This window comes from Pipra filicauda, unplaced genomic scaffold (genome assembly GCF_003945595.2).
Source record: "Pipra filicauda isolate LSUMZ 115617 unplaced genomic scaffold, ASM394559v2 scaffold184_size3518187_pilon, whole genome shotgun sequence".
NCBI lineage: Eukaryota > Metazoa > Chordata > Aves > Passeriformes > Pipridae > Pipra > Pipra filicauda.
This window is the reverse complement of record NW_024104292.1, coordinates 1383595-1411435: the sequence shown is the minus strand read 5'-3', so window position 1 is coordinate 1411435 and position 27841 is coordinate 1383595. Positions and strand designations below refer to the sequence as shown.

The following is a 27841-nucleotide window of genomic DNA, read 5'->3' as shown; positions in this document are numbered from 1 at the left end:
CTGTAATCTCTTGTATAAGCTGTTTATACCACATTCTTTAAGTCATCACTTTTTTTGCTGTTGAGACTACATGTCATCTAAAAAAAGGCAATACTGAATACAGATGTTTCTTCCTTGATTACAGTGCTGTCAGCCACTTGAAAGACTCTTTGGGCTTCAAACACTTCTAATGTCTAGGTATCTTCAGCAGTTGCCTTCTTGATGAATAGGTCATTTCCTCTGGCTGAAGGAAATCATTTTATTCTGAAAAAAATAATAGAAGGCAGTATTTAAATGTGTCCGTGGTATAAATAGATAAATGTGCATACCTAGAGAGTACCTTTTTGCTTTGTTTTTGCTGTCAATGAAGGTAAAGGGGTTGATGACGCTGAAGAAGTGACCTGTTTTTCAGGAAGTAATAAAGGCAGCAACTCCGAAGTACAGTCCCTCAGCTCCTTCCAGTCTGATTCCGGTGATGATAATGGTAAGAAATGATTTTATCTGTATTATGCTTGGGGAAAAGCTATTTAGCTCTCTTTCTAATGTTATTGAAAACATTTATGTGACATCTTGAAAGCCTTTAATGATGCTGAAAGTCTCAGGTTCAAGCCCTCACTTTGTGTCCACATACTAAATTATAGGAATGTAATAAAAATCTATAGGAATGTGATAAAAATCTTGATGGTTGGGGCTGTTGCATCAGGACCAAGCTTTACAGTGAATTAGAGATATAGTACAGCATAGTCCTATTGACAAGATACATGTTGACTAATAGGCTGCAAGTGAAACTATAGAATTTTTATCATTTTCCCTCTTGGAAGAGCATGACTCATGTTTCATCAGTCACATAAAAGGAATTTCTGTGCCATTTGCCAGGTCTCATTCATGATCCCAACAAGACTCTGCTGGTACTCAGCAGCAACAATGAGCGGATGAGCCAGTCCCTGGTGGCTTGGCTTCTGCCTGGTAATCACAGCTCAGCAAACAATAGAGCACCATTAAATCCTTGTTCAGTGCATACTCAGTGCCTGCTCTCATGTCCTACATCATTATCTCAGTGGGTGACATGGGCAGAGCCATATACAGCCTGAAAAAAAAACCACAAAGTCAGAGCAAATCTTTGTTCCTACGACCCATATATGTTGAGTAGTGGGTCTGAGAAAAGGCACAAGATGTTTCTGCTGGGAAGGGATGGTGGATGTCAGGGAAATCTCATTCAGGTACACAGAAAAAGACTAGCACAAAGAAATTGTACTTGGTTTCCTCAGCTGCCAGTTAATGAACTGTCTGGAGACTTAGTTCCTCAGTCATGTCATGCAGCTCTTCTCTAGGTAGTCTGAAATGTTGGAAAAAGCACTGAAAGCGAAGTGCACTTGCAGTTCCTTTTGGTTCAGCTGTGTCTGAAGCATCACGATTATTTTTGTTAAGCTTCTCAATGCTTTTCTGCCCTGCACCCAAAAAAAACCTTTAATTTTTTTTAGAATAAGTATTATTTTAATGATATATGCTTACATTATAATTACCTTCAGAATAATTATTCAAGTGGTCATTTATTATACATTGTTACTTTTTATATCTCCCATATTCTAATTAGACATTTCAAGCTCCTGATCCTCCCTCCATTTAATTCAGTGACACAGTACCCACAAAGCTGGATTGGACCTTCTATGCCCACTCATTTTTTGTGAAAGCTGCATTTAAAATAAGGCCTTTAGAAGTAACAATTGTAGTTCAGGGTCCAAACAAATCCATATCTTCAGGGAGAATGAGGGAAGAAATTTAAGTCATCTGAATCATTTGCAGAGGTCAGTGCAAGACCATATGCTGTGGTTTTCTTGAAGCAGCATGGAAGGTTTGCAGTAAAATAGCCTAAAATGCGAATTCAGGCATACATAAGCACATAGATGTTCACATACATGTACTTAAGGACTAACAGGCATCCCTCCTGAAGCCATAAATAATTCCTCTTCCTGTCAAGTTAATTCTTATTGCTTCGCATACCTACAAAGATTAAAAGGTTGTCAGTGAAACTACAACCAAACCAAACCCCTTCCTCCAAAGCCAAGAGCAATGCTCCCAGGTTCTCAAATGGCTAGCAGAGAGAACAGGCTTGTGTCATGCTGATGTACAAATGGCTGTGCCAACGTTGTCTTGTAAAAATGGGTAATTGCTTCTGGCTGGGGAAACCTGTTTTGCACCGGTGAAACACTGGGACACATCCCATTGAAGGTGCAGACAGACCTGCACTCTTCAGTTTCTATCAGGTGCAGGCAGCCTCCACTCAGCCTCTCCAGAATGCTTGGAGCCTTCTCTTGCTGGGTCAAATAGGGCTTGTCTTACCATGAAAACTCCTTTTGGGTGTGATTTTTAACCTACCTTTTTTTTTCCCTCCCACCTTATTTCTACTGCATTTAAGTTGCTCAGCTCCCCTAGTCTTGCTGAGAATAGTTAGCAGTATTTTTTGTGATCAAAAAGCAAAAAATCTGAACAATGTTGTATTTGGGTGTTGACTTGCAGTGAGCTGTAAGCAGTTTCCCTCCTTTCTGTGAACGTGCTCTGCTCAGCTCCCACCAGAGCCAACCCTTAGTAGCAATGAAGACTTTCTGATCTCCTGTTTTTCACTCTCAGTTGTTCTCCTCATAGAGTTTACAGCTACCCTCCATGTCTTCCCAGCCATGCAGCAGCTAATTGCACGGAGTCCCTTATTTTTCTATAATGTTTATTATGCATTAGCCAGTACAAGTCTCCTTTGTACAATTGTCAATGCTGTTGATGGCATAAACATGCTGAACATAAACATAAAACATGACTGGTTTGGTTTATCGAGGCTCTTTTTGCCAAGCCTTCACAAGAACTGAGGAAATTGGATAATATCCCTGATCCCATGCCCAAAATTTAACAAAGATGTGAAAATATTCAACATATATTTGCACTGTTACTGTTAATATGTTTCTTGTGACCTCAGAATCTGTTGGTCATGTGAAACAAAAAAGTATCTCTTGCACAGCATTTCTGGTCCCCTTCTTAGCCTGCTCCAAAGCAATCATTTTTTTCATAAGTAAAGACAAAGGAAAAGGGATGGATCCAGTGCCCACTGAACCAGAGCTTTCCCTCTGGTGGGTTTATTTCTCACAAGCAGGGGTGTTAGGTGGTGCACAGTGCAGATCTAGAGGATGACACATTGTAGGCCTTCATGTTAAACAACTGCACAGTCTATATTAATTATTTCAAGTGGAGAGTATGTTTTGGTAAAACTCCTGCAGAAAACACACAAAGCATTTGTGAAACTATTCTGTCAAACACAAATCAAAATTTGAACCAAAGCTACTTGCATGTTTCCTCCTGTGCTGCTTAATGTCCCAGAGGTATTACATGGCACAGCACAAAGAGTAAATAAATAAAACATTCCTCTTAGGAAATAGATTGAGCTTAGCACTGTTTCTGATGGTGTGATGGTCAAAAAGATAATGATCCTTGGAGCACATGGCACCATCTCTAGAGACCTCTAAGCAAGAATGAATTAGAAATTAGTGTCAGGTAGACGAGATACTGCTTTGGTTAATTGAATCAGCTGGCCAGTCTGCTTGAATTTATGAGTGATACACATCATGCCATATACCTTTCTGGAAATGCTGGTTTGGAATTTATCACCACTCTGAAAATGTATGGGATTATCTGAAATTAAATGTCCTGCAACCCATTGTATAAATCATGCATTGGTCGGCAGCCTTTTTTTTTTTTTTCAATGTCAGTTCTGTCTGTTTGAGAGAATTTATTGTGGTAACATATGATGTGTGTTTTAAATACTAACCTGAAGCTGTCCTTCCCCTCCCTTTATTTTCTACTTTCCCTCCCCTGCAAGCTTCCATAGTGACTGTCATACAGCTTGTCAACAATGTAGTTGACACTATAGAAAATGAAGGTATTTAATTTTTTTTCTTTCTTGTTATGCAACAATGCTTCCTGTTTTCATTGTGAAAAATTCCAGCAGAACCTCACTAATCTACACTGACCAGCAAACCTGTGGCAGGGATTGGGTTTTGCAGATCAGCATGTTCACCAGCAAACATGAAAACGCCAGAGGAACATACCACAAAATGAGAGAAAAGATTAGATTGATAATGGAACCATATCATAGAGGTTATCCTGGCTGCAGAGACTGGGAAACAGAAGATGACACAGGAAGGCTGTAAAGTATCCCATGCTGCACTAGAGCTGGGTTATGCGCTCCAATGGGATCACACGGAGAGGAGCAAAATGATGGTAGGCAGGTGGCTGGTTTCTCCCAGGTAACCCTGTCAAAGAGATGTGTAGACATAGCTCCATGGATGCCATGTAGCAAAGCAGCCTGATTTTCCCCTGGGGTTAATGTGCCCATTGAATAGAGCATGCCCATGGGGGTCAAGGACCCAACACTCACCTCTTCCACTGACCTCCTGGGTAACCTCAAGCTCATCAAGTTATAGGTGAACTGACTTCCCTACCTGTAAAGCAGGAATATCACTATTTTCCTTTTCCATTAAGCACTGAGGAAATGTGGTGTCTCACAGATAAACATTTATTTATTTTTACAACATATATCCTATCCGTGGGAAAATGTCCACTCAATATTAACTCACGTTATCCAGAAGTTCAACATTTCATCTGTCCATAGCAAATTTGAGCCAGATTTCAGTGATTCAGCTAATCCAGTCTCCATAATACTTAAAAACGATTAAGTAAATTATTTTGGGGAAACAACTGATTTTTTTTCTTGAGCCAGTTCACTGCAATTTTGAAAAACACTTTTGCTCCTGGCTAGCGATGGCATTTGAGTATTTGTCTGTAGTACATTTATGGATTTCCTGAAGTGTGAGTGCCATTCTTCTCATTATCAAATAAATGTAATAGCCAAGGTTAATACAAAAAGAAAATCCCACTCAAAAAATAAGAAAATAACCTTGAAAAGAAACCACAGGCACTGAAAACGTCCTTTCCTTCCTAAAGGAAGGCTTAAGCAAACACACTGGTTCCCCATCATGCTTTACATATCCGAAAAAGCCAGTTTGGCATCAGTTTCAAGAGGTTGCACTGAAAATGCTTTTCCCACTTCTCAGTTCCTTATTATGAGACTTAGGACTCTTGCCTGCTTTGCTCTGGAGAAGCGGTGAATAATTAGCCACACTGGAGCTCTGGCTGCTTGGTAGGCAGAATCACTGCCACAGAGTCATGAAAGAGTGGGGCTCCTGCCCCAGGGACCTGCCGGGGGTTGTGCAAGTCAGCAAATTAGAGAGGTTCTCCTGGATTCTGAACCACACAACTCAGAGGGCCCTGATGCATCTCAGGTGCAATGCCATTACACTGACCCAAATAAAGCAAAATCCACTTTACAAAAGTCCAGTTTAGACGCTGCTGCTAAAGCTGCAGTAGTCCCAGCCCTCCTCACTCCAGGATATCACAGAGCAGGTAGAGAGCTACTGTCTGGCTAACAAGCTCATGAAGAAATCACCATCACCACATGCACCATGTGGCGGTAAGCAAGGGCAAGTGAGGTCTTGGTAGGTGGAGGCCTAGAGAACAGTATTCTCTGCCCTCATCTGTGTCTGAGCCCCAGAGGTGATGCCATAAAGGCCTGTTTATCTTGCCAGACCTCCTCCAGCAATGCCATCCAGAGACCTTGCTGAATGACTTCTTGCATGAAGCCAAATAACATGTGGCTGAACAAGAGCATATCCATCTAGAAAATGCTGCAGCTTATTCCCCACTCTTGTCTCACATAAAACCTCTTTCCTTGCTCTCTTCCCCACCCCTGCACCCTCTCCATACCGGAATGCCTCCCTCCCCACCAGCTAGCATGGCAGTGCAGGTGGGAGGTGGGTATGGGGTTGTGGAGCGTTGTAGCTGACGGCCCCATTAAATGGCTTTGTATTCTATTCTATTCAGGTTCTTATACCGTGCCCATCACCATGGTATCTGAGCCCAGGTGGGCCCAGATTTGTTTGAACCGGCCCTGAGAATGGTAGATTCTTATTTTTCTGTTTCAAAGTGAACAAGTGAGAAAAAAATGTACTTGCAATTATAAACCGTAGAGATGGTGGATAGCCCTTTTTTGTATTAAGAATTCCAGCTCTAATGTAATTCCATATCTCTTCAGTGAGGGTAAACAATTAAGATATGATAGAAAAGGAATATAATACACGACATAAACATTTTTATGTATATCTGCATTTGACGGGCAAGTTTAGCTTGTATGTTAAAATAAAGAATAATTAAAAATTCTATTAAAATAACGCCAAAGCAGCCGTACTTTAAAAATATGCATGCAAAGTTTTGTATTTTCACATGTAATACAATGCTGGTAACAAGCTCTGAGTTACCAGTCTTTACTTTTTACTTTGTATCTGACAGTGTCTGTTATGGATCAAGGACAGAACTACAACAGAGGTGATTTTTCTGGGACACCTTCTGCCTGCCAGACTGGGCTGGGGTGGGCAGAGCACTGACAATCTCTTTGGTTTTCTTCTTGAACTGCTTCACGTGTACTCTTTTGTTTGAATTCTGTTGGGTTCATAAGCTGCATGAGAATGGTCAGCCACTTTTTTCAAAATTCAGTTTTCAGTCAATCAGATTATTTGCTTGCACACTTTCTTTCTTGAAGTCATTGGAGGTGGAAGGGGAGACGAGATGCGATGCCATAAGCATGCTGATTTATAGATCTTTTCAATTAACTGTGAAAAGCAGTGATTCAGACATATCTGTCATTTTGATTTATCGGACTTATAGTTCCTAATACAACACAGTGGCATCCTAAAGAGCAAAATGCCTGAGAGTGACCATACTTTGTTTCCTTGCTTGTTTGCATTAGCGTCATAATGCAATTTATTCTTCTCCTCTACCCCCCCCCCCCCCCCCCGGTCAGAGCATGAGTGACCTGTGTCAGTGGCCTGTGGAGCATGCTGTGATTTGAATGTGCTGTGAGGACTCCATGCATGCAGGACACTGTTCTCATTTGTGGTCTCATCCTAACAGAGCGCTATGATTCTCTTTCCTGCTGCAGCGTATCACTGGGATACCTCTGACTGGATGCCAAGTGCTCGCTTGTCCGACATTGAGGAAGTGCCCAATTTTGAGACAGCAGATGGAGGCTCGGCTCATCACGGCAGTACCAGAGAACTGGAAACAGATTACTACCTTGGTGGCTACGACATTGACAGCGACTACCCTCCCCCTCATGAAGAGGAGTTTTTAAGCCAGGACCAGTTACCACCCCCTCTTCCAGAGGATTATCCGGACCAATATGAAACCCTCCCACCCTCGCAGCCAGTCTCAATGGCAAGTACTCTCAGCCCCGATTGCAGGAGACGGCCGCACTTCCACCCTAGCCAATACCTCCCTCCTCACCAGTTCCCCAATGAGACAGACACCACGGGGTCTCAAGCTGGGAACGAATTTAGTACTTTTGCTGTTTGCCCAAGCCAGAACACAGAAAACGTTAGTGCAGGTAAGATGCCTTTATCCTTGCACAACTCTCTAGATGCCTCCTCCTCTGATGTCTCGGCCAGCTGTGGCTTTGATGACTCCGAAGTAGCCATGAGTGACTTTGAAAGCGTGGAGGAACTCAACTTAGAAAATGTTCACATTCCATTTGTGGAGACCCAGCATCAGACACAAGTGTAAAGGAAGCTCCTTTCTTCTTCTTCCTCCTCTTCTTTTTTTAATTTTGTCATTTGGTCCAATTAATAGTATAAATATTGAGAAGAAAATTTGCTGGAGGTGTGTCTATATATATTAGGCAAGGCAAAAATATGGTATAACCCATTATTAACTTGTTCAGAAATGATACTGTATGTGCAGACACGAAGAGACCAATTGTGTTAAGTATTATACATCACGAAATTGTTACAGACAATCTGGAGAGTGTGTACCTGTATTTATTACCAAGAGTAAAACTCAGCTTTTGAGGCAGGGGGAAACAATAATTGCTAAATAATTCCTTTCTCTCTCCTAAGGTTTGATTTTTTTTTCATTGTGTTATTAAAAGTGTTACAGTGTTATAATCTCCCCACAGTATTAAGGAACTGGTATGGATCATTCCAAGATGCACTGCTGCATGAAACTTCATGTCAGCAAAGAGTGAAAGCAATTGATTGCTGAGGCTGCTGTGTACATTTCAGATGGCTGAAAAAAAGCAACATTTACAAATTGGCTTGTCAAAGACAAGCAACCAGTTACTTGTTCATAAATATTTACCTATACTTTTGTTTGTTACATAGCATTTCATTCTACTTTATGTGCATATAGAGCAACATATGTACAGTTTATATTTACTCCAAATTGGCCTACTTTGGTTGCCATTTTTTTAAAACCTGGCATCAGGTGTGTGTGCATAGCTTCACCTGTGAGAACTTCTAGAAATATCAGAGTTTGGCTCAGGAGTGGCCTGGTTTTGCCCCAGCTGCGTATGCACAGCCTCCCTTGACTTCTGTATGCAATGTGAACGTGCATCTGAAAACACAGGGAAACTTTACTAACTACACACAGCTGATTATTTTTTTAAATTTCTTGCTTAGGCAGCCACCTATTTAACAGCAGTCATCATGCTACAGTTACTGCAGTAAAATTAGTTGCAATTAAGTTGCATAACCTCAGATTGTTAGCTGAACTTCATTTGGCAAATGTCCATCCCTAGAGTTTACAGGATGAACTCTCAGATACTGTAGACTGACTCAGGCAGTGGAACTGCATGGATGGACTGTGGCCAAAGGGCTGGCCCTAGATTTTCCACTGGATTCATGATTTTGTAGGATTTGACAACTTCCAAAGGTTGTTTGCAGACTTCAGAATATTGTTGTGGGATGAAGAAAACCATGTCCTCTGTATGCTTTTATGCTTCCCTCAGCCTGATTGGAGTAAATGGCCATTCACACTGATTTAGCCTGAGCAGCAAAGTGCAATATGGAAGTATGGGATTTTCACTCAGTGTAGTAAAGCAGAATATGCATACCTGTTGCTCAGTCCTCTGAAAAAATGTTTTTACCCCTGCAATTTGTAGCATCTGTATATGTTACCAGTGAATATGTGTCTACAAGTCTGCATTACTGCTGGGTTTTCCCATTCCTTCCATGGCATAATTTTGTCATTCTGAAAAGTTATTGAATACCTAAATCACTGTGGTACACAAATAGCTTCAGTAACAGGTTTCCTGTGCTGCTTTCCGTGTCCTATCCCTTGGTCGATCATCTTAACTGGGTAGTTTCAGTAGTTGTATTCCAGGAGGTGTTCTTGACTGACTTGAGCTTCACCCAAGATTAAATTGTGGGCCATTTCTTGACACACAGGAAGTGTTTATTCAGAAATTGTCCCAAATACAAAGAAATTATTCATAGAATTTCATTTAAATAATTGCAGCTTGTAACACTTTTAATAAAACAGGATTTCTAAAGTTCTTGGAGTAGGTACAGTATGTTGCTGCTTCTCTCCAATAGCTCATGTAACTGTTGAAGACTGGAGTAGATATTTTCTTTGGGATGATGCAGCAATTCTTCAGTAGAAAACAGTTCATTATACAGATACATGAATAAATTGAGTGAACTTCTAGAAAGAATGTACTGCACATACAAGTATTATCAAGTACTTGTCTGCAAATAGGTCCCGTCCATTGAATTTATGAATGTCACTTGGTCTTCTCAAAGTAAACATGCTTCTGTAATGGTGATATATTCTGAATGTGCTCATGGTGCGTTTCAACCCCTTTTTCCCTGCTACTATTCCTGTGATTTTAAGAAGAAAAAAATATGGAAATTTGTATTGTGATTGCAAAGGACTGAGGGATTTGCCAAAAAGCCATAAAATGGTTTGGCAAGCCTAGAGGCATGGATAGAAAATAACTCTTAATTGTTCATGAAGTCTGTGTTACAGGAAAGGAAATGCAATTAGACTGATGTCTCTTCAAGAGTAGGAACATCAGAGTTTGCAAAACAAAGCTGCAAATTTAGCTGCACTTTTAAAGCTTGTATGACTTTCTGAGAAATGTGATGCTCTCTTAGCATTGGGCTGCAGTTTACATGAGGTATGATCCTACTCAGTTTTGGTTTGAGACATTTTTATCCATTATGCAATTAAATCTGTTTGAGCCCCCAGATAGTTATTAGGTGTACTTGTCATCTGTCTTCTTAGTGAAAATTCTTGCGTAAGCCTGAGACACCTATATCAAGCCTTTACTTGGACATATCAAAAGTGTCACAAGGGAGGACACCATGGGAGCCTAGCAATTGCCATACAGAAAAAAATCAATGTTTCTTACCAAGCTTGTTGCCTCAGTAATATATTGTTGGTAGTGAGTTTTACTGGTAAAATATGCATAAATACAATGTATAGTACTTTTTCTGTTTGATGTTGTTGCCATTTCATTTCACTGCTTATTAAAGTGCTGTTGGGAAGGTGCCAATGATCACCCATTCAGCCTTCTCTGTCCTACTCATGATTTCTATACCTCAGTATCTCCTCCTCTCCAAATCCATCTTTAAACAGATTCCCTTCTGTGAATATGGTACTTCCATGGCCCTTCTGGTTTTGTTCAAGCTCTTTTTGAAAATAAGACCCAAATGCAGATCTAAAGGTGAAATACCTCTTAGGGAGTCAGATTTTCATATTAACAACTCTGTTAAACCAAACCATTTTATTTTCTTTTTAATTACTGCTCCACATGTACAAGTCACAGTTTTCTAATCTGGAAGATAACAACACATTCATAACCTAATGTCAGAATTATTGTTCATATTAGTCCATCCAATATATATTTCTCTTTTCTGCCATATGATGATTTTTATATTGCTACTGCTGTCATTGCCAAGTCCCTGGTTCTGCAAGAGCTCCCCTCACATCTCTGCTTATCCTGTGTGTCTGTATTTCAAACTACATCCCTGTAGATGGCTCCACTACACAGTATTTTCTCTCAGAATCATCTGTAGCAGATGATTTCACAGGCTTAATAAAGTACTTTTGAGTATCATTGGGTTATAACTCCTAGAATCAAGGAAGTCTTTGCTTTTTGTAAAGAAAAAAGCGACTTGTTAAAATGCAAATACTCGCTTGTATCAGAAATCAATGACTTTGCTAGGAGTATATGAGGCTGAGTAAAAGGGTACTTGTTCTCTGCATTTTGATCAAGTTGAGATTGTCGTGCACACTGACAGCCCTTTCGATAATTCTGGCAAAAGAAAGAGGCAGACAACATGATTTATGCTGCCAATACCACATAAAGTGGCTTTGTGCTTATGTACCTTTCTTAAATATGTTAATTATTTTGCCTTTGTATTACAAACATTCTAAAAAAAAAAAAGGGCAAAAAGTTCTCCCAAAACCATAGGTACTGGATGTGGTTGCTATCCTGGGCCAGTATCTTATAGCAGACACACAAATGTGACACTGAGGAGCTGCAGAATCACTTCCTCCCATGGAAAGAAATGGACAACCCCACTAGAAGATCACCATAAAGTTGTCTTCCTATAGGACCCTCCTATAGGACTCAATGTATGAAGACACATACACGTAAGAAGGACTTTGGAATGCAGAGATTCACTACAGAACTGTGATTTCCTGTCTATCAAGCTATTTTCCTTAAGCTCAGTGCCATCTTTGATTCTGAACTATCCCATGGGTTTCCTTAATCTATAGTTGCAGTAAAAGGCTGTAAGGAGTCAAAAGCTTCTCACTGCCACTGTTTTCCTCAGAAATCAGAAAGCTGTGTGATCCATCTCTTGAGCAGGATCTCCCCCTCTGCATGTTGCACAAAGAACCTAAATTTTGGTCCTCAGAATTTTTTCTCCCATTCTCTAAATTCTCTGATGTAGTCTGAAGCACTGATAGCCTTGATGTATTGGTACCTCCAGAAACTCAGAGTGGGTGCAGCACAGTGAAAAAATGCATGTCACTGAAATGCTGATTAATGGGGAGGCAGCAGCCTGTTTTCTCTGCAAAACAGGCAGGTGGGAAATTTTGAGAATATGACATAAAAGCTGTTGCTCTTGGCTTATATAAATTCCATGTTAAAGATAAATGTGGGCTGGACAAGAAAAATGGTTAAGAACACAGCTCTACTCCTCATCAAGCTCCTGCTTGAAAAAACTAAATTGATGCTATAGTATATTCTTATAGCCCATAGTAATTGCAGTCATGGGAGAGGGAGTTGAAGGTGCCCTCGACCAGTTCTGCAAAGCTTCATTTGAAAAGGAAGCACCCTTAATAATGGAAGAAACCAGTTCTTTAAAACTACTACTGAAAGTACATCTGTGCTTTGTTGGTAATGTTTGGAGCTATTCACTGAGTAACAATGGACATTTCGGCGGTTTTCAAGAAGAGAGCTACATCTTCAGGTTCATTCCCTGATGGTTTACCGTCATTTACCATGCAGTAAAACTGTGCATTTTGCCTGTTTGCATCTCTTTTTCTCTCAATATGCCAAACTGTGATTTGAGTCTTAGAAATTTAGACCATTGGCCATTACCCATGGATTTTAACCTGTGTTTCACAACTTGACATTTAACATCTCCATTATGAGAAGGGCCATTCAGTTAGTAATTTAGCTGCATCATCCAAGGGATGTGTGGATGGGGAGGAAATGAATTTAAATTAATTTCTTTATGTAATAACGAAAAGCAATAATTGCAAATATGTCGTATTACACAAAGGCCATAAGTAATCTTTACCAGTGTTAAGAGTGCACTTGAACTGTATTACGGAAAGAGATTGGAGCCCTCAGAACTGTAGCATTCTTTTGTCATAGGAATACCTGAAGCGCTATTATTTAACAATGCAATGAGCCCATACTGCCGTTTTTCAGGAGATGACAAAGATGTTTAGGAATGAAAGCAGTTCTCTTTAAAGCACTGTATTGGAAAAGATTGTCTTGTAAATTTTACCTGTTGCAATCAGGCTGGTTTGTAAAAGATGTATGTTTTGGTGTTTAAAAAGAAGTTTATAAACTAATGTATATAACGGTTTCAAATTACCAGGCTTTTGTAGATATTTGATGCCAATCAGGTTGCTTTAATTTTTTTTTGTTTATTTGTTTGTTTGATATAATTCTAAAGAGTCATCAAAGTTGGTTTAAAGTTTAAGATAACAGCAGGAAAAAAAAACAAAAAAGTTTTAGATCTGAAAACTTTTTAATCGTTTCAAAATGTACTGTAACTTTCCTTTGGGTTCAGCTCTTTTTGTTTAACTTCTTTCTGTTTCTAAGATGTTTTTTATTGACTTTTTTTAAATGAATGTGTTTTGCACAAAAAACCTAGAGATATGATTTTTATTCCATTTCAAGTAGGTATTAAGAGATGTCATTTTTCCAATGACAACAAATTAAACCTTATGCAAAAGGGAAGGTTTATCACTTTGAGTGGGTATAGTCCTTCATCTGAAAACTAATTGTTTCTTCATCATTGCTGTTGGCAGTATTGTCTTGTGTTTTTTTGCTATAAAAACAAAACAATGAAAAAAAAGTGTACAGGTTTGTAACTGCCAAAATTTGCTAAAGTTGATGGTTAAAACAAATTTTCCAAGTAAACAAAAAGAAAAGCCCAGCTGTGTTGATTGCTTCTTGATTTTTCTCCTACTTTCAAAGGACGGAACAAGATAAGACACATCAGTTCTGCAAGGAATGTAGCATTTCATTGCCTCTCTGTGTACAAGATTGTAGAAAATTCTACCTTTTTGGACTCTTCAAATTAATTTTATTATTACACAGCAATTCCTCTATAGGGGCCCCTACTTGCACTGCAGAGCACACTTGCCAAGAGTTGCTTAGCTGGTGCATGTAAGCTAAGGCAGTTGCCTGATTAAATCGACATCCACAAATAATGCAAAAGGCATCATCACATCCTGTAACCATCTAGACAGTGAGCTCCATTGACTGAGACAGCTTCAGGAGGCCATCCACCTGTCCTGTGGTAGATGCTTAGTGGGGATACAAGGAACGGGTTTGTAAAGCAACAGCACACTCCACCAGGACAGATTTGCCACCTACCACGGGCATCTCTCTCCTCCAGCATCATGGCACTGTCAGGTGGACCAGCTGGGACAAATTCAAGTGGGAAGTCTTATGTGTGTAAGCACTGCCCTTGAAAAAAGGTGTCATTGTGCTATACATGGTACTCAGTCTGCTCAGGGCGTTACACTCAGGGATACCCCATTTATTCCTCCTTCATCACATCCCTTCAGCTCCACAGCCCAAGCTGCCCTAGCTGGACTGGACTGAAGCATGCCTACCCCAGCTGCAATGTGGAAAGAAGGGGAAATGTTCCTTCCACAGCTCCTTGAACACCCTGCCATAACAGAGCCAAAAGCACACCTCATGCTACAGGGGAGGAGGGATGCTGGCCTGTGTCCCATTAAAACATGAAGGACCCAGAGTAGTATTTCAGTCAGCACCAGTCAGGGCACAAATGCCCTTTCTCAACAATCTTTAAACAGAAGTTTAAGCTATGGAAAGGCAAAATACCAAATCAGCATTAGAAATGTCTCTTCCCTCAAGAATACCACTTTATATTTTTCCTAGCATGGATGAGTACCTTACATTAGCCAGCTTCCTATTTAATTTTCTATTTCTGCTTGTAGAGGAGCTCTTTTTCTTTTCCACCATTACCAGTAGATTTTGACACAATCTTAGGGAAATGTTTGTGGCAGCAGAAGTAGGCTGATAGTTCAGTGAGGCTCACTGTTATAGTGAGATAGAGCAGAGCATTATAAGAAAGTAAGTCTAGTTCAGAGAACATTTAAGACTAAATGATGTAAAATTCTTGCCTCTGTTTAATGTCCAAAGCTAGAGACAGGGAGTGACATCAGTATTTCTATTGGGATGGAAAAGATGAGAATCGAGATGGCAAACAGGTCAAAGCACATCTATGTATCTTGTCAAAATGGAACCAGCACCACTGGTTGTCTCCTTAACTTGGGCCAAAAATAAGGTATTTCTTCCTTCCGTGTTTTTTGGTAAGAGATTTTGTAAATGTGCACCATATCCAGTCCATTACAGTGGAAACAGCATCTCTCCGTTAACACTGCAGTAATGCTGGTGCATAAAGTCACACAGCAGCAGAAGACTTTCTGGTCTATAAACTAAGGGGGTAACACCTAATGAGAAAAAATTAAAAGAGAGGACACTAAAATGAAAACTCTAGTGATTTCAATGGACCTGAAGTTTTTCACTCAGAAACTTTTCCTTTATTTGCACAGAAACATCTGTAGTGCAAAACAACATGAAAATCACATGGCATTTCCAGCCCTTAAAAAAAACTTGGAGGGCTTCTGAAATATTCTAGGGTTTGATCAGCTGAACATGAAGAGAAGGAGACAGTCCTTCACGTATGCAGATGTACTGAGCATCAGCATTTTCAGATCAAAGACCTTTTCCTGTTGGTAACACTGTTCCTGCTTCCAATTTTTGTCCTGCCTACACCCACTGTTATCATGCAATGGGGGACAAAACATCAGTGCAATGACTATGACTTCCTCTCAAGTACAAAGAAAGCAATGTAGAAACCCCTTACCTCTTCTCAGCCAGCAGGCACAGCCACAAAGAAAGCATTTTCCAGATGGCACATCAACCTATTGAAGGAGGGACTCTGGCTGTGGAGAGAAATGCATGGTTTCATATGAGAACAGGCAAGGAAATTGTAGCAGCAGGTGAATGTCAAGTTCTTCCTCTCTTAATTTAACTTTTTCACATGTATGTTCCCCCCAGTAGTATCAAGGGTCTTTCTATACATCCATTTAGCCTATATCCCCAGATAAACTTGCTTTTCTAGGCTTCCAGAGACTATATTTCTTTCTCCCAACACATGAAACCATGACTCTGGTTCTGGAGTTGAGAAGAGGTTATCCACCAGGGCTCCTTATCCTGGTTATCCACCAGGACTCAGTGAGCCAGACACATAGAGATGTGGTGAGATCACTGCCATAGAAGAAACTTTTTACTGTGAGAGTGTTGAGGCACTGGAACGGGTTGCCCAGAGAAGTCATAGATGTTCAAGGCCAGGTTGGATGGGGATTTGAGCACCCTGATCTAGTGAAAGGTGTCCCTGCCCATGACAATGAGGGTTGGAACTAGATTATATTTAAGGTTCATTCCAACCCAAACCATTCTATTAGTCTGTTATTTCCTGTTTTTTATCAGGAAGGTATGGCAAGGGATGATGAAATGCAAGCCACTTAAGGGAGTCTTTATTCACAGGCATGTGAGTTGTAAGTCTGCCACTGCTTTAATATGACTTTTAGTTTGCAACATCTTTGGAATAACTTTCTATATAACCTGAGCACACATAACATGAGCTCCCACTAAAGCCAATGGATAGCCACTGGCACCTCCCACAGGAGATGGATTTTACAAGCCAGGCTAAATCCACCGAGCTCAATGGACACAGCTACTCTGAAGCAGTTGCCTAGTGAGGAAAGAAAGTACAAAGAACCAGCTGCACAGAAGCCAATTCCAGCTGTCCCACTTGTCTAGTTCTTGGCTTGCTGAGACATGTCATGAATTGCTCTCAAGGGAAAACTGCTGCTGTAAACTGGCCAAGCAGAGAGAAGCTGTCTGCTGCAACCTACCAAGCAGTTACATGGGAGTGTTTGCAAGGTCATTTATATGGCAAATATAGGGGAAAAAAAAAAAAAAAGAGAGAAACTGTGAAGACAATTTTTTAAGTCACTTCAAGGGGTTTGTTTTATTTCAAATGACATAGAAAATTAAATGCATTAAATGTTAACACGAAGTTATAAGGTGATCATATCTTTACAAAACACTGTGAGGATTCAAGCAGCACAAGTATTTGAGCCTTAATACACATAAAAGGTGATGTGCTGATTTTGTTAAGTCTGTTAGCTCACTCCAGTTGTCTTCAGTAACTTCAGGGGTGTCCCTGAGAAGGGGATGTTTGCAACCCAGCTGCTGTGGCATTATCACTGCCTAGATAGAAGCAGGAAGGATTTCTCCTGGGAATCCCTTGTTAGGGAAACATAAATATGCTACTTTAAATTCAGTTTGAATTGATATATTACAAGGAGACCAAGTTCCTGTCATTCTCCATCCTGCTAAAGGCAAAGCAGAGTTAACAGTTTCTGTGTATTTTGGGGTCAAAGATCAATACCTAGAGTACTGGGACTGCTGCCTCTAGAGCTTCCAGTGCAAAACTGTGTGCCTTGTGTTCACTTCCTGGCACAGACTGATATACAGTCATGGGGGGAGGATTCCTGTCCTCTACCCTCAGATATCTACAGTGGCGGTGCCTCCATCCTTGGATTCGTTATGTTCAATGAAGAGATCTAGGATGCAAAGTCATTTAACCTGATGTTATCTGCTGTTATCAGCTTCAGAAGGACAACCATCTGAGAATAGATTCATCTTCAGTGACCATTAAGGATTCCAGATGACAATCCCAGCCACGAACATCTGTTTGGATCCTATGTATTCTACCTCCAGTGCATAATTTGCTATTGGGAATTGTCATTTCAATATTAAATTGCTTTAATATTTAATTTAATATAAATATTTAATATTTACTCCTACAAGAGAGAGAGATTAGCAAACTGGAGAGAGGTCAGAAGAGAGCCATTAAGAGGACCAGGGCCTGGAATATACAACGTATGGGGAGAATTTAAGGAACCCGACTTACTTTGTTGTGTGAGTCTATCTATTTCTGTGCTTTCTGTCCTAAGAAATAAAGTGTTTTCTATTCTACTGAAATTTCTTCATTACCATGTATAAGTATTATTTGCCTTTCATTAATTATTGTAAATGTAAATCTAATTTAGTAGGTCTTCAGGAAAAATTATAATCTGTGCTTACTGTTAATTTTTAACAGTACTAATTAATGCAAACCTCAAACCCATGTTGCTCTATGGCAAAAAGAAAGAAAAAGTTACTACTAAAGCAAGAGGACAATGCTTTCCATTTCGAAGTTTTGCTAACACATGCTGTCTTACTATCCGCTGTTGAATGCATCCACACGGAGCCTGATGTAACCAGCAGTACTCAAGCTGTACTTCAGTGCAGCTGGTGAGGCAGGGAGACAGAAACCCACTTTTCCTCCTTCCCTCTCTGAAAAACCTGAAAATGTTTAGGAATGTTGCTTTTTCCACTGGTCTACAGTTGTGAACCGAGCTCACAGAGGTACAGTATTTCTTCAGCACCCAGCAGAGTCAGAGCCAGAGGTGCCAGGAGAACAGCAGTGCTCTTAAAATTTCAGGAAAATACAACACTGTAATGCTGCTAAGTGCCTGGCTTTGTCTGTGCTATACAGCCCTCTCATTTTGGAAAATGGTATAATTCTTCTGAGACCAGAGTAAGGCTAGTCAAATTATTTTTATTATTATGATTCATTGATAGATTTGAGTCATTTAATGAAAACTGACTTATGAGTAATAGCAATCTGAAATAAGTTCAGAAGAACATCATAATTCACCTTTAAAAGTACCCAAAGGCCTGGTCAGTTGGAGTGTTGCATACTGCAGTTTGTTAACCCTCTCCAAAGAAAGGTTCGCCACTGCACCACAGCCTCTGTCCCTCTGTCATGTTCCCTTGGGCTGCACATGGGAAGCAGCCCTCCCCAGATGAGAGTTTGGAAAAACAGAGACCTGCATTGCTGCAGCTGGTGATACTGAAGAGGCTGTCATATTCAAAGCAGTGTCTACTTAAGGAATTTTATTTAATTTAGTTCATTGCTAGTTAACAATAACTTTTGATTATTGTTTTTTGGGTAGCAAGGTAAGAAAAGAAGAGAAAAAACACAGCAAATTACACAAAAACCTAGGGAAACACCTCTTTTACAAGATGCAGTACCTCAGGGTTGTCCCTGTGATAGTGTGAGTGGCCCCTGGCCACAGATCCTCAGAGGGGATCATACCTCAGCATGGACTATCCTCAGCTGCAGTCCCCTCAGAAATACCTTCTCTGGCATGGAGCACCTCTTTCCAACAGTATATCCAGCCATTTTCCCAACAACATCTCCCTATAACATGCTTTCTCATTGTCTCTTCCCATGTGTCTTAACCCTTGTAGCTGGTGTTTTTCCTTAAATATGTTTGAGTATGAGATTTGTGGCACTTGCAATCTGGTATTGTCTCTCAGTAAACGAAACTCAGAAATAGTGTAGAGGATAATGCTTTGCATAAGTGCTTCAAGTGTGATGGGAGGAGCTTGATCTATGGCTGAGGAGCAATCTTGGGCTGTGTAAGACTGGAAATACCAAATGGTAGTAGGTAGAAGGTATTTCCAGCTTTACTAAGACTCATTCAAATCCTCACAATTCAAAAAGGAATGTTGACAAGCTGGAAAGCATTCAGAAAATCTGCAAAATTTAAATGAGAGTTGAGATCCAAACTGTACAGTGAGTCTATTTATTTAGTTATCAAAAGATGGTTAAAAATTACTAGAGAAAACAAAATTTTGTCTATTTCAGGCTAGTTCAATAGCAAGGCAGAGAACTGACATCTAGAAATTACTCAGAACTTGGATTGAGTGTATATCACTGAACATCTTTGGATCACTCTGATCTTAAATCTGTCTGTTCCTAAACAAGTCTCCATTTGTATCTCTGAAAGATGAATTCAGGTAAAAGTTACAGAACTGACAGTACACCCAGGAAAGTTGTTTCGTCTGTGGTAAACAGAAAGCCAGTCAATGTAGTCAGGTCAAAATTAATCCCTTCTATGAATAAAAAAAAAAATCATTCACGTAGAGAAGAAATTAAAAGTCTAAGATAAACAAAATTCCCTTTGGTGTTGAGCAGACCCCATCTGGAAACCTCCTGGACTGTGTCTGCCCTGTGAGAGCCACAGCAGCACTCCTGCCCTGGTCGACCAGGTCTGCAACTGAACTTTGATAGGAACCATTGAGGAAGAGGTGGTTGATTTATAATCAGTAATCCATCATTTACAATATTTCTTTCTTATTTCACCACCTGCTTTTTTTCTTTCTTAAATCATATTTTTAACCAGGGGATGTCTTCATTTTATTGACTGCAATACTGAAAACATGAGACTTCAACAGGATTACTCCAAAATACTTTCTGATGGAATTTAGCATTTACAAAGGAATTACTCATCGTGCACTCTGTAGGAAGAAATAAATTCTTCTCCAAATTGCCAAGGAAGGTGTTTTTAATTTTTCTTTTTCTTCTCTCGTGTTTGCTCTGATTTCGAGAGCCAGAGGTGTTTTTGACATTAGATCACTGCTTTGACGTGGTTTCTTCATAGGGGACTAATTTTAGGGGACAATAGAGTTTATCATGTGAAGAAGAATTACTCATTGCTTAGAGGAACTAAGCAAAAGAGAAAAACTTCTAATTGTCAAAAGCACTCACTTGAAACTCAGACTACAAATATTTTAGATAACTAGAAGGGCTCTGCCATGTTCTCATGCACAGATAGATTAGGAAGGATAATGGATACACTTTTGGCAGCACAGAAGACAACAGCTGTAGGAGCTTTCAGCTACATCATCAAGTTAGAATATGTGTTGCAGTGATATGACAATGACATCTTGAGATTTATTATATAGAAAACCACTGTGTTAGGTGTTCCTGCTTCATCCCACAGGACTGTTGTGCTAACTGTTTTTTGAGCACTCACAAAGACACTGTCACAGTTTCCTGGTCCTCAACAGCAGAAGCCAGTGACTGAGTTTTGCATAGGGTGCAGCAAGTTAGGTACATATGTTTCAATGAATTTCCTCCTGAAAAACTCTGTGTCATTTCAAGTTTTCAGGATTTGGAAGAAGATAGTTTAACATGTGTGTGTTGATAAGCACTTGAAGGTTTGCAGATAAACAATGCAGAGTTACGCATCCTGGTTCCATGATAGTCCTGAGAAACTTAACAAAATCCAAGCTGTGCATTTCAAGTTAGTGCTCTACAGTTGACTGTAACCAAGTTGGTATATCTCAGTTCACCTTTTAACAAAAGTGTAGTCAAAGTCCTTATATGTGATAGACAACACTGAAGTAATATACATTGATTTAATAATCTCAAACTTATCCAGTCAAAACAATGTCTCCTGTGAAATGCTGTTCAGTTAGTTAGCTGCCTCAGTGGCAATCAAAAGTATCCTCCTTGTTGATTTAGGGCCTTTCTGAATTCTCCCCTACATAACTGAATCACATCAAAGGCCAAAGATGAACAAACCATACTCCTACTTCTTTTGTTATTTGTCAAGAAAGGTGCAAATCATTGAGCTATGATATTTTCCTGCCCTCCTACCTAGAGCACTGAGCAACCTGACAGGCAAACAGCAAGTCTCCACCATCCAGGGGAGCAGCAAGGTAGAAGCTGTCAGTTCTGTCTGGTAGTAAGACAGCTCCATGCTTACCTGCATCTTTCTATTCTTGCTGTTTCAATATTCTTGTGTCTTTTTTCCTGAATGGCTGGTCCTTGCATCAGTGCCTACTTGAATTGTTGTCCTCTTTCTAACCTTTGCTTTTCTGTCTGGATGAAAAGGCAGAATAATATATGAACAAAGAAGTAGAACAAGATGAATAGAAAAAGCAGCTCAGGGAAACGACATTGAGGCTGTATATGAAAAGGTAGCTTTAACTAAAATAAGGTTCAAGGAGGAAACAACAGTCACGTTGAAGAAGCTGTTTTCTCTACAGTGTTTTGGCTGGTTGGAGATTCTGGCCCTGGCCTGGGTGAGTCATAGCAGTGGGGGCTGCTGTGTACAAACCCAAGTGATGATATTGGCATTGGTGTGGGCCCAATGCACAAACAGAAGTTGTCTCAGCAGCCAACTGCCTGTATATGCCCTTTCCTTCACATCTTGATGCCTGGTTCCCTCCCACATGCCCTCCATCTGTGCAGTGGTACCCCTAACAAACAGCCTCTGCACCACCACCTGTTGCAATGTCATTTCTGCTGCTCACACCAAGCAGATTCTTCTAGCCTTCAGAATCATGGTGTCAATTATAGCATGGCTTTCTGTCAGGCAGGATCCCAGGACACCTGCTTTTGTCCTATAAACTGTTTTCAAGGCTAAGCTACTTTGATTGTCTGCTCACAGAGAGAAGCAAATTGCCTGGAAGATGCTGGTCTGGACATGATAAGATGGTGGTATCAGGAGCCAGCATGCCTGTGGTGACTGTGATAAGCAGAGGCATTCCCCCTCCCATGCTCTTTTTGCCTGAGGAGATCATGTGGTCTGTTATTCCAGATGAATATGTTGGATTATTTCCTAAAGCACAGTGTCCTGTGAATGCAATGCAGCAAAAGCTGGATAACTCTGCAGTGGGGCTGATTATGGAACCGCTGCTGAGTGTACAGGTACTTGTTATCTTTTGCCCTTTCCCAGTTTCTGGCTCTAACATAAAAATTTTACTCCTCAAAGAAGTTACTTTAGTTTGGGGGTTTTTAACTCTGTGAAAGTTTAGAGTGGTTAAAGCACCTTCTGTGTCCACAGAAACAATCTTGACCCAAAGTGCAACATGAGCAGTAAATAAGCAGCATTTGAAAATGTAACTTGTGAATTAAGCTAGAATGCAATTGAATATCACATTGGAGAAAAGAAGTGTGGCAGAAATGTTGGTGCATGGCCATGACACAAACACAGGAAATTGCTAGACCAACATGGACTTCACAGCCATATTGGTAGTGATTTCCTAAAAAAACTATAAACATTTTGCACACATGGTCTTTGTATTTTCATTTAGTTAAAATGGACGATTTGTGAGATCCCTTATTACTGATCATTTTCATCATTTCCCTCTTTGGATATCCAGAGTTTTACAATAAAAAGTTCAATATTCAAGGGAAAAGAATATTTATGGGAAAATGCAAACAAAATGTAATTTTTGTTGGAAGGAGGAATTTCTCATGAGTAGCAAATACTGCTCAGAGGAATAGGAATTCTGATGACAGATGCTGATCACCAAGAAAACCTCGTTTATTATCTTGACATGTCATTTTGGTGCTCTTAATATCTTTAATCATTATCAAGCAGGAATATGAATCCAAAGTAACTGAACAGCTGCTTGGTTCTATTTTGCTTGGTATGGAAATGAAATCTTTGCTTTTACTCCAACTCCCTGGATAAATACTTTCTTTCATGGATTTTATTTCATTGTAATCCTCCTGGTGTATATGTGAAAGCAATTGTGTGTATAAATACACAGAGCATCTGTAGCCATATTGGATAATAGGCCTATAATTACTTTTCTGATTTAAAGCTTAATAGTTTATTCTACAACTGTTGTGATGCATTTTTATTAATATTGCAATAATTTTGCTGCCCTTTCGCTAAGTAACATACCATTGTCTCCCCAAATAAATGAAGTACTTACAGTATAAGAGATAATTAGAATTTAGCTCAGTATGGAAATACTTAATTCTCAAATAACCAACTCAATCTATTTACAACAGGAATTTAGGAATTAGGTTATGCTAAAAGTTTGTTGCTAAGCTGGGGACAGATTCCGGTGCTGACAAATTTATTACTGTTCACCATGCTACCCTCAAAAGAAAAAATCCACTTTTTAGTTTTTCCTTTCTACAAAAGGAAAGAACCTAATTGTTTTTAAATTCAGTACACTAGGAGGAAAAAGAAAAGAGGGATGGGGAGGGAAGAGATAGAAAAACTGAATTAAGGGAGTAAGACTTAAATCCATTTAGGGACTGTATTGCCTGCAGCTTTGCCTAGGCATGTAAGACTGTAGAAAAGGTTGTGATAACTCAGTTTAAAGGTCCATCTAGACTCAGGAGCTTTGTGAGTCCTTGGAAACGCCAGTGCATGGATACTTACTCCACTTCTTAAGCCTCTGGTAGACTAATACAAAGCGATCTCAAGCTCTTGGGACCAGAGCATAGGTGGCTTCAAAAAGATGTAACCTGTGTCCAGCATATGCCAAAGACCTACAATTCTTAAGGGCATGGAGGTATTGTGTGGGGGGAGAAAAGACACCCTCAGCTGGAATAAATGGATGGCCAGGGAAGGAAACAACAGGATGAGCATGAACGACTCTTACTACTAGTCTGAGTCTTCCAACTATGTTCATCTCAGGAAATCCTTAGCTGGATGTGGTTTGTGCAGTTGGTAACCCTCAACAGGTTTATAGTGATTTCCCTGTATAATCTATATAGCGGCAACACTGGTATGTGAGTACTGGTATCACTGTCTGTTGCCTCTCAGACTCATTTGGTCATTTTCTTTATTCTCCTGGATTAAATTCTTCCATCACAGAAATATTTGAATACTGAAAGTTTTTGCTTCTTGGCTTTATTCAAACAAAATACAAAGAGGAACACGGATGAAAAAACGAAATTCCTTTGTGCCACTTTATTGAAAGCGTGCAAACTGAATCATGGGGTAAAACTACACATTTAATCAAGTCTTTAAACACCTCAGGTTTCTCAAAGTGATTTCTCATGGTTGTGGATATGATCAATAAGTGACAATTTGCTTCTTGTAAAGGTAAGCATGTTTATTAGTGGGTCAGGATTGTCCTATTGTGAATTGATATCTTTTCAATTTTCTAGAATTTTCCCAAGAGCTCTACAGTTACAAATTTGCTGAATTTTAACTGGTAAGCTTATTACTTTAGATCATGGCAACACCAGGTAATGGAAGGCAGCAAGTGTGATGCCAAATTTTATAGGTAGCTCCAGGTAACTACAAACCCATAAGACTGACCACTACACTAAGCAAATAACTGGAAACTATGACAGAGAATAGAATTAGAGGAGAGTTAGCGTTGATTTGATTGGTAGAAGTAATCTGTCACAAATCTACTTGAATTCTTTGGAGAAATCAATGAAGATTTGTAATGGATGTCTAATCAACACGGTGTATCTAGTGACTTTAAAAAACTTTCAGTAAGGTCCTATAAGAATAAAATCATCAAAGAAGTTAAGGTAATGTGTAAAGTCGGAGATCCCTCAGGGGTAAAACCTGGTTAAAACATTAGAAATTAAAGATAAGAGGCCATGGGATTTAATATCACGGAGAGGTTACAAAAATCATTTCAGAAGTCTCTGTGATAGAATCTGGGCAGTTCAACATAGTCACAAATGATTCACAGAAGTGTTGTACCAAAGTGTGTAAATAATATAAAATTACTCAGATAGTATTCAGGATAGTACAAAATTAAAGATGACTATCAACATGTAGTGGGTTGACCCTGGCTGGATTCCAGGTACCCACTCTCACTCCCCTCCACAACTGGACAGAGGACAGAGAAAAAAAAAACAGTAAAGGATTCATGGGTTAAGAGCTGGGAGAGGTCACTTACTGATCACCATCATGGGCAAAACAAATCAAAGTGGGGATATTAATTAAATTTATTACTAACAGCATCACAGCAAAAGAGTGAGAAGTAAAATAATCTTAAAAACACCTTCCCCCCACCCTTCCTTCCTTCTAAACTCTACCTCCTCCCCCACAGCAGTGCAGGGGGGCAGGAATTGGGGTTACAGTCAGTTGTTGTTTCTGCTGCTGCTCAGGGAGAGGAGTCCTTTCCCTGCTCCCGCAGAGTACCTCCCATGGGAGACAGCCCTTGATGGACCTCTTCGGCATGAGTCCATCCCACAGGCAACAGTTCTTCCCAAACTGCTGTCCCATGGGTCACTCCTCCATGGGGTGCAGTGCTTCACAAATGAACTGTACAGGTGTGGGTCCCCCACAGGGGCCACAAGTCCTACCTGGGAAAAACATGATCCAGTGTGGGCTCCTCTCTCCACAGGTCTCTGGCAGGACCTTGCTCCATCTTGGGCCTCCCACAGGGTCACGGCCTCTTTTATGCATCCACCTGCTCCAGCAGGGGCTTCTCCATGGGCTGCAGGTGGGTCTCTGCACCCCGATCATCCTCCATGGGCTGCAGGGGCACAGCTGCTCCACCATGGTCTGCACCACGGGCTGCAGGGCCTCCACTCCGGCACCTGGAGCACCTCCTGCCCCTCCTTCTGCACTGACCTTGGTGTCTACTTTGTTGTTCCCATGTTCTCACTCCACTCTTTCCTGGCTGGAATTCTCATCTGCGCAAAACCTTCAGTTGTTAAATGTTATCACAGAGGCCTTACTGTCACTCCTGATTGTCTTGGCCTTGGCCAGCAGCAGGAAGTCCATCCTGGAGCCAGCTGGCATTGGCTCCACCAGACATGGGAAGCTTCTAGCAGCTTCTAACAGAAGCCACCCCTGTAGCCCCGCCCCTGCTACCAAAACCCAGCCACAGAAACCCACTACACAACAGTTGCAGAAATCTCAGATTAAATTTAATGTTGATAAATAACTGGTACTGCACTTTACAAAAAGTAGCTCTAATTGTGTTTAGTGGGTTCTAATGAGGTGTTTTTATTCAGAAAAAAATCTAGGAGTTGTCGTAAGCAGTCATTGTGAAAATGAGGTTTCTTCTGAAAACGTCAGCTTAGTGCTTAGAGGTTGTTCAAAACCAGTTCATGTTAAGAATTATGAGGAAAGGAATTGAAAATACACGCAAAAATATGCTTTTTTCTAAATCCATAAAACACCCTTATCTTCAACGTTGTGTATTTTTGTGGTCTTCCATCTCACATAGGACATAACTGAACTGCAGAAAGTGCAGAAAAGAACAGCAATAGCAGTATTCTACCATACAGGAAGATAATGTATATTAAGATATTACATCTTAGAAAGAAATAGCAAAATGGTTCACTATAAAGACCTACAAGCACTGGAAATATTAAACATTTGTACAGAGAACATGCCTAGGAAACATTCACTGCTTTTTCTAATACATAATTAGAGAGACTCAGTTAAACTGTTAAGCAATGATTTTGAAACAAATAGAAGACAGTAATTTTTTTACATATATTTAACTTGAGAAACATTTGATAAAAAGTTATTGAGTCCAAAAAATAAATGGAGCTTAAAATAGAAACAGAATCATATTAAGTTTATAAAGCAAATGTTTCACAGATCCCAGATGGCTATGTAACTAAAACAGTTTAAAGGAAAACTCTGGTTCAGGTATTTCCTAGGAAACTTCCCCAGCCCGCTCCAGTAGTCAGGATCACTATAAACTGTGAGTTATCCTATTCTTTATGTTCTTTCTCTAAGCATCTTGTATTAGTCACCTTCATAGACAGGACAAATGGACTGTTAGTGTCATCCTGTGTTCTTACATCCTTAATTTAATATGCTATGGAACACGAAACTCAGTACTCCTTTATAATGTAAGTTGGCAAATTGATACAAATTGATACAAATTAATTTGTATCTATTTCTCTTTAAGAAGCACCAGCTTTTTGGTTGAGCTAAGTGATCTGACTTCAGGTAACCTTCTGTCAGATGACATTTGTCTTGCACAAGATTAATTACGTTGAAGTCACAACTCTATTTTTGAACCACACTTTTTGAATTTGAAGCTGATATGCTCAGTGTTCACCTAAGTGTTTCAAGGTTTTTAACAATTGTCTTGATGATCAGCTCTGATCTGACTATTCAGCGCTGTAAAACTGTTTGCATTGATGTTCCTTTACATTAATTTCCATTGCTGTCTTCATTTGCCACCAAGTTCTTGGGAAAGGTTCAGCTGAAGTTCAGACATACAGTTCCTGGGTGTGACTGACCTGGCTGGCACACTCCCAGAATAAATTATAGCTTTCACTGGTTAGATGGATTCAAGTGTCGCTGTCAGAGCTACCAGGGCTGCTGAAACATCAGGCCATTGACAAGGCTGGATGAAAGCTATATGCAAGTAGTGCAAAGAGAAGAGATTGCTTTTTGAAAGAAGAAAGGAAACATCAGGCTGCTGAACTGCTGATAGATGCGCAGCAAGGTGGGTCTGAACCAGGCACTCAGCAGTGGAGTTCTGGCTTGCTGGAGTTCTTATTATTCAGGGAAAAAGAATCAGATGCAGCTTAGTGGAACCTGTACAGGT

The 27841-nt window shown here is 40.1% G+C and overlaps 1 protein-coding gene and 1 long non-coding RNA gene across 10 annotated transcripts in view; one reads left to right on the top strand and one right to left on the bottom strand.

Moving 5' to 3' along the window:
- FAT3 (FAT atypical cadherin 3) overlaps positions 1 to 13533 on the top strand; it is a 407022-nt gene extending 393489 nt beyond the window's left edge. For 5 of the 9 annotated variants that reach the window (XM_027750637.2, XM_027750631.2, XM_027750634.2 and 2 more), the window contains 4 exons: positions 350 to 463; positions 3842 to 3901; positions 6367 to 6402; positions 7016 to 13533. In XM_027750637.2, coding sequence (XP_027606438.1) covers positions 350 to 463; positions 3842 to 3901; positions 6367 to 6402; positions 7016 to 7635 — 830 coding nt within the window. In that variant the 3' untranslated portion in view covers positions 7636 to 13533. Of the gene's footprint in view, positions 1 to 349; positions 464 to 3841; positions 3902 to 5901; positions 5978 to 6366; positions 6403 to 7015 lie in introns of all 9 variants that reach the window. The other 4 variants (XM_027750638.2, XM_027750639.2, XM_027750640.2 and 1 more) reach the window with 3 other exon arrangements.
- On the bottom strand, positions 152 to 21515 carry LOC120323014. Its single transcript, XR_005563058.1, has 3 exons — positions 21310 to 21515; positions 15501 to 15579; positions 152 to 243 (listed from the first exon to the last, which is right to left on the bottom strand). It is a non-coding gene; the product is annotated as an uncharacterized LOC120323014 (long non-coding RNA).
- Between the last annotated feature and the right edge of the window lie 6326 nt (positions 21516 to 27841).